This window comes from Anastrepha obliqua, chromosome 5, assembly GCF_027943255.1.
Source record: "Anastrepha obliqua isolate idAnaObli1 chromosome 5, idAnaObli1_1.0, whole genome shotgun sequence".
In the NCBI taxonomy this organism is placed as follows: domain Eukaryota; kingdom Metazoa; phylum Arthropoda; class Insecta; order Diptera; family Tephritidae; genus Anastrepha; species Anastrepha obliqua.
In genome coordinates, this window is record NC_072896.1 from 13,897,823 (window position 1) to 13,905,480 (window position 7,658).

General features: G+C 43.8%; 1 protein-coding gene across 1 annotated transcript; it reads right to left on the bottom strand.

Annotated features, from left to right (window-relative positions):
* Positions 1–301: 301 nt before the first annotated feature.
* LOC129247455 (uncharacterized) lies at positions 302–1,768 on the bottom strand. Its single transcript, XM_054886586.1, has 3 exons — positions 1,750–1,768; positions 1,403–1,689; positions 302–1,336 (listed from the first exon to the last, which is right to left on the bottom strand). The coding sequence occupies exons 1-3, from the start codon at positions 1,766–1,768 to the stop codon at positions 302–304; spliced, it is 1,341 nt and encodes a 446-aa protein (XP_054742561.1).
* Between the last annotated feature and the right edge of the window lie 5,890 nt (positions 1,769–7,658).

A 7,658-nucleotide genomic window follows, 5' to 3' on the forward strand; every position in this document is an offset into this window, starting at 1 on the left:
TCAGGAATTGGTAGTTCTTTTTTATATTTGTGAGTTAATGTAAAATTTGTGACTCCTATCTTTTTCATTCTCGAGCCATCTATATCAATCACTTTGAAGTCTTCGTTCCATTGTTCCTTGTATAACAACTGTCTTTTTTCACTTTTTATTACTTGGAGAACCTTAATTTTAAGCCAATTTACCCATTCATTGTTGACATTTTTCTTCAATTTATGGTTCACTTTGAAGATATTTAATCGTTATTGAATTAAAATGCAATGAATGATTCATATGAAGCAATAATGTGGCAATTAATCTGTTTCTATTCTGTCCTCCACAGCAGTCTGAATACAGAATTCGTTACTGATTCGGGTAAATTGTTCAGCATTTTTAATAAAGTGGTTCCAATTTCCTCTGACCCACGGTGACCATGGTTTTCATCCCACAGGAAACAATATCCAGCTCCACTAGCTAAATCGTAAAATGTGTTGTTGTATGTGGCGAACTTTCGACTGTAATACAAGGTGCTTACATTGCTACATTGTGTCAATAGCACTGATTGTAAGTCAAAAGTAAATACTTTTATATTACTGTTATTTTTAGATAACTCCTTGTCAGCATCTTTGTGGAGTCTTGCCTGGGCTTTATTTGCTAAGTGTTCATCATATGATTTTTGTATTGAAGCCTTGTCCTCTGTATTTTTGAACATTTCGCATGTTGAGCATGTGTCCTTTTTTGGATGATGGAATGAATAATTGTAATTATTACAAAATATGTGGCGATACATATGTTCTTTAACTGAGAGGTCTGGGTGGCGTTCTTTAAATAAGTTATACATTTTTGTAATTGTTAGGTCTGAGCTCAGATAAAGGCGTTGGGACTTTGCTCGAGTATAGTGGCTTTCTACTGCTGGAAATGACTCTATGTGCTCTTTAATAAGATTTGCTATCTCCTCGTCTACTTTTCTTTGCATTCCGTGTTTACCCCTCATGTCAACAAATTCTCTTTGATTCTTTTTTTTGGCTAATACAGATATCGCGCAGTCTGACACGTGTAAAGTATTTAAAAAGAACTTTTTACAGACCTGTTTGTCATTTAGAAAGTATTTTAGAGTGTTCGACCGGCGTGATTCTCTCGTTAATGTCCTCTTGCACTTTTCCACTTTTATGTTATTACTAAGGAATAGACGTTGCTTGCAGTAATCGCCCAAACTCCAATAGTCTGCATTGTGATGACAGCTGCAATCAGCGGGCTTCGGTAAACGTTCCTTAATTACTTTATCACTCTTTGTAACATAAGCCTTTCCTTGACTCCTGTCGCTCTTTCTTTTGTTCTGCATCCAAAGCTGGCTCTTACGCTATGGAATACAACAAATCCATAATTGTAGGAGACATCTTCTTAAATTACCTTTTAATTAACTCACCTTTCTTTTTCGTGTTACTTTCAATTCAACATTTTCACCATTGCTTTCTTCCGCGATTTCGCAGAGCACTTCATGTTGCTTTACCGAAGATTTTTCAATTTTCCCCTCGAGACTATCCTCCTCTTCATCCGTTTCTGGAATATAATCATCTGACGATTCACCTGAAAAATCTTCTCCATCCTCTTCGTCATTTTCCAATATATTTGAATTAACTGGTTCCACAGATAATCCAACAGAGTTTGGAGCAAGTTTCACACATAGGGCTCCTGTTGATTCCTTCGCAAATTCTGTTGACAATTAATATACCTAAATATTCTTTCCTGCAACTTAAGATAGCAGATACTCACCAGAGCTTGACAAATCCATGATTAAATAAATGATTGGGAACGAATGAACGACTAAAAGATTACGAACGAGCGAATTTCAACAACGAACTGAAATCCTAAGTTGCACAAATTATTTCTATTGCATCTACATACATGATAAAACAAAGTAAGCATTGCATAGGCTACTTTTGTTTTTTGTAATTTTAAAACACATGTTAATTGTTCTGAGAATATAACGGCCTATAAGATTCATACAAATGAACAAATTGAAAATATTTGAACAACAACGTATATCATTATACGTCATTTTAGGTGTTTGTGTCATGACAAAATCGATTTTTTTCTTAAAAGTTAAAATAGAGTATGTGAGTGTACATTACTATTCTATTGAATAAACAGAAAATTTAGTTTATGTAAAAATAGCGTATATGCGTTTACATGATTTTTAAGGAAAATAATTTAATACATATTTATACTAATATATATTTTTTTGACTGACGTTTTGACCCACTTTGTGGAACTAGAATTTGACAAAATTTTGACCACATATAAAATCGACGATGGAGAATCCAAAAATACAATAAAAAAATAATAGCCTATGAGCACATAGGCTATTGTTATACTAAGGGGACGATAACACTGTGCGACAGTGATTTTATACTTTTATGGAGACCTAGTACAACTTGTAGCTATAGTAGAACTAAGAAAAGTGGTATAGGAGAAATTTCCAATACACCCTCAAAATCTCATTTTATGGCCATAAAACCGTTTTTCAGTAGGTTGATGTGAACAATTAATATAATTTAACGGTTTTATGGCCATAAAATGGGATTTTGGGGGTGTATTGGAAATTTCTCCTATACCATTGTTTTTAGTTTTTCTATAGCTACAAGTTGTGCTAGGTCTCCATAAAAGTATATTTAATTTTTTTTTGTCACACAGTGTAATTGGGCGAAGGTTACGCGGGACTCTCGTGGAAGTTGTTGCAGTTTGTTATGCTCCTTCACAGGCAGCATGTGGGCCTCGTCGTGTAGGGGTTGTATCGGGGGCATCAAGAGACATCCTGTCGCGGTCTTTATTCCAGGTCTGAAGCTTCGTCCACTGCGAATCACTGGTTCCACGCGACCAGACAGGCGCAGCATAGTTTAGAACCGATCGGCCTATTGCTTTGAAAGTCGACAGCACCATTTCCTTGTCTTTGCCCCAAGTGCGGCCGGCAAGCGGCTTGAGAGCCTTGCAGAGTGTTCGTTTTGTTCGTCGAAGACTTTACTACTCAATATCGACTTAGTCCAAAGTAGCACTTCTCGACATGTTAACGGTGTTAAAGCAAGTTCCTAAATAAACGAAGTCTCTTACGAGGTTCTAATACATACATTTTTCATTCACAACCGGTATTAACTGTTGTTTGTCGGCAGTGATGCCATCGAAAACTCCCTTAATCCGATCATGGGAATTAAGTCTAATAGGTCAGCCGGATTAGTTGCACTTAGATAAAGCAGCATAAACATTCCTCATACATATACGGGGAATGCTGCTGAAGTAACAGTACTTGGCCGGATATAAATCCAGGTCGTTCCGGTTACGCAGAACCGACTGTGGGGGGAACGTTTCGAATTAAGTTGTTGTTGTTGTTGTTGTTGTAGCAGTATCTTCGCCCTGTCAGTGTAGTGTAAATTACCGGTCGTCTTCGTCTAGCTCATCTAGCGGTAGGCCCAGGAAACTGGCAGTTTCGACGGGTTGGGTCCAGAGGGAGAGAGGTGTTAGATGAGTGGGTTTGATGGGGCATGTGAAGAGGTGGTTAGTGTCGTGCGGGGTACCTTCACATGCAGGACATATGTTTAGTATGTCGGGGTCGATTCTGGATAGGTAGGAGTTTAACCTGCTACAATATCCAGAACGTAGTTGTGCCAAGATTACGCGGGACTCTCGAGGAAGCTGGAGCTCTTCGTCTGCGATAGGTGGTGGTTGGACTCCGATAACGGCATTCGGGGGTCGGGAGCTTAGGAAGGTGGTAAGTGTCTCCCGATGAATATCGTTAATAGCCTGTCTGTATACTGTCTGGTCCTGGAGAGGTCTGTCCGTTTTGTCCTGGATCTCGTCCACGTAGTTGAGGAAGTGTCTCCTGATGTGCCTGGGAGGTGGCTCAGGCTCGAGCAGGTGTCTGCATGGGTGAGGCCTACGGTGACACCCAAGCAGAAACTGCTTGCCGAGCATTTTGTTATGCTCCTTAACCGGGAGCATGTGCGCCTCGTCATGTAGGTGGTGAATAGGGGTCATCAGGAGACATCCTGTCGCGGTCCTGATCGCAGTATTCTGGCATGTCTGAAGCTTCGTCCACTGCGTATCACTGGTTCCAGGCGACCAGACAGGCGCGGCATAGTTCAGAACCGGTCGGCCTATTGCTTTGAAAGTCGACAGCAACATTTCTTTGTCTTTGCCCCAAGTGCTGCCGGCAAGCGACTTGAGGACCTTGTTGCGATTCTGTACTCTCGTTGCAATAGCGGTTGTGTGCGCCGAGAAGGAGAGCAAGCTGTCAAAGGTGACTCCCAAAATTCTGGGGTTGTTTATCGTCGGAATTGGGGTATCATCGACGTAAACCTGAAGTGGCAGCTTGACCTCCTTTGTCCAGGTGGTAAATAGGGTCGCCGTGGATTTAGTGGGAGAAAGTTTTAAGTTTCTCGCAGTGAAGAAGCGAGAAAGGCTGGCGAGGTAGTCGTTTACTTTTGAGCATAGGCCATCAATGTCATTGCCCGACGCCATTATCGTGCAGTCGTCGGCATATGAGACCAGTGAGACTCCCTCTGGTGGCTGGGGGAGTTTCGAAATATAGAAATTAAAAAGCATGGGTGAAAGGACACCACCCTGCGGTACTCCTTGCTTTATTTTTCTTTGTTTTGAGGTTTGGTCTCGAAATACTACCGACGAGTGACGACCACTCAGGTAGTTCGCGGTCCACCTCTTCAGCCCTGGCGGGAGTGTCGACTGTAAAATGTCATCTAGTAGCGTGGCGTGGCTGACTGTGTCGAAAGCCTTTTGTAGGTCCAACGCTACTAGGACAGTCCTCTCGCAGGGGCGGTTTTGGTTAAGGCCGCGGTTTACCTGGGTGTTTATGACGGTGAGTGCCGTGGTGGTACTGTGCACTCTACCGAAGCCATGCTGGTGTGGGGCTGGAGTCAGGTGTTGAGTGAGGAGTGGGAGTAGAAGGGCCTCAAGTGTCTTCACTACTGGGGAAAGGAGAGTTATCGGACGATAAGACTCCCCTTGGTTGGCGGGTTTCCCAGGCTTCAGCAGTGGGACCACTCTCCCTAATTTCCACTTATCAGGAATGATGAGAGTGGCCATAGACAGGTTGAAGACCTTTGTGAGATATTCTACTCCCAATGGACCCAGCTTTTTCAGCATCAGCATGTTTAGTCCGTCGGGGCCAATGGCTTTTGATGGTTTCATGTGTTTGATGGCCCCCTGAACCTCGTCGCTGGTGAAAGTAAGCGGTGCACTGTTGTAGGGCAGTTTGTGCAGCCGTCTGGTGGCACAACGCTTGGATCTGTCGACCGGAGGATGCAATATAAATTGCCGGCTAAAGTAGCTCGCGCATCTCTTCGGGTCCGACGAAGTACGACCGTTGAAGGTGATATCCACCTTGTCGTTGTGCTTGGTCGGGTTCGACAGGGACCTTACGGTGGACCAGAGCTTGCTCACACCAGAGGTGAAGTTACAGGACTTCAGATGCTCTACCCATTTGGTCCGCTTATGTTGAGTGACCAGTTGCCGGATCACCAAATTGAGATCCTTTATACGAGGATCCCCGGGATCGGCCTGGCGTAGACGGTCACGCTCGTTTGCCATAACGGCTGCTTCGGCTGGGAAATTGGGACGTAATTCCCGGATCCGTCCAGCAGGTATGAAGCGAGCCGCGGCGGCTGTAATCGCCTTGCGGAATGCGCGTTCGCCTGCGCGCACGTCGGTGGGAGTGGGTAGGGCTGCGAAGATGTTCTCAGTAAATTCCGCGAATCTGGTCCAATCAGCTTTGTTAAAGTTGATATATGACCGGTGATCCGCGGAAACAAAATCGGCGGGTCTCTCGATCGAGATGATAATGGGCAAGTGGTCTGATGCAAGCGATAGCATAGGTCGCCAGGTTATGCTATTTATCAGACCAGCGCTAGCAATTGTTATGTCAGGCGAGCTGCTACAATTGCCCACTACCCTAGTGGGGGCGTCGTCATTTACAGTGCTGAACGTCGAATCGTCTATCTGCTCTGCCAATAGCTGTCCCCGACGATCATTTGGCAGGCTTGAATGCCAAAGATCGTGATGCGCGTTAAAGTCACCTACTACCAATCGGTTTTCTCCCCTGATGAGCGCACCAATATCGGGGAGATATCCTGCCGGGCAGCAGGTGACAGGGGGTATATAAATATTATAAATTTCGAGCTCGGCATCGCCTGACCGGACAGCTATACCTTGACGTTCTAAGGTGCTGTCCCTGCGGTCGATGCCTTCATCAATAAGACGATACTGCACTGAATGGTGTACTATGAACGCTAGGCCACCACCGTTGTCTCGCTCGCGGTCCTTTCGGTGCACGTTATAGCCGTCCCTGGTAATCAGGGGGGAGCTAGCGTGCAGTTTTGTCTCTTGGACCGCAGCTATCTTAATTCCGAACCGATTCATGAAGTCGACTATTTCGTCAATCTTGCTCGTTAGTCCGTTGCAGTTCAGTTGCAAAAGCTTGAAGCTTCGCGGGAGGGTCGTCGTAATTCGGGGGGTGAGGGACGCGTTGCTCTTGGGGGCTCCTGGCCGTTAAGGTGTTGTTAGTGGCGGCAGTGTGGTGTGCCGGCACTGAGGGCAGTGTCGCCGTAGAGGCGGTGACCGCCTGTGGGCGGGAGCAACACGTGGCCACATACCTTGTGGACCACTCCCTGTGAGTCTTAAGGCCTGAACAGGTCTTAAGATGGCACCACACGTTGCACTGGTTACACCTAACCGAGGTGGAGTTCGGGTGGAGCCGTTTGTGGCAAATGCAGCAGTAAAATACTTCAGGTCCGGGGTTGGGTTCGACGCCAGCCCGGAAGAGAAGTATTTGGAGCAAACTGGCTGCAGTGAGTTGCTCCTGTGACGAAAGGTTTAGGGTAAAATACGGTGCACTAGACAGGGCTAGTGTACTGGGACGGCAGCCCTTGGTCGGGAGTAAAAACCCGAGTCATTCCGGTAACGTAGAACCGGCTGCCATGGGAATTTTTCGAATTAAGTCGTTAATCCCGCTTAACACCACCGTCTGTCTATGCTATTACGGTCCTGTTACTTTTTTAATGACCTGTTGCTGATAATCAGCTGTTTGTTGCCGAAGTTGTACCGCGCCGAACGTATTCCTTGAAAATATGGGCCCATAACTTCGTTTCATTTGAACTTAACTTTGCTCTAAAAACAATATATAGAGAGTATTTAATTTCAAAGTAGTATTTATTAAATGAAAACTTACTTTTCCCGTTTCATTTCAATTGCGCAAAATGTGGCCTTTAAAAAATAAGGAATCTTTATTGTTTTTGATGCAAAGTTCTATAAAAAATAAATTTCAACAATCATACTTTACTCCAACAAGTGAAGTCGTAGTCCTTATGCAGTAAAGCACATTCATCACAAAAAATCTCCTCACTTCGAGTCTCGAGTTAGTTACCGCTCATAGTTCGATGAACGCATACTGTATGAAGATAAAAAATATTACGGCTAATTTTTCCAAGAAATCACGCCCATTCAATATTTTAACGTTGATTTGAAAGAAAGTTGAATCGTGTAGAATGATTTAAAAATTGTTCTCCAAAATACCGTTCTTTAATTCAAATAAACATGATACACATACGCTATTCACATATACAAATGTAATTTGCAATAGCACCAGACAAATTGGAAATCTCAATGAATGATTTACA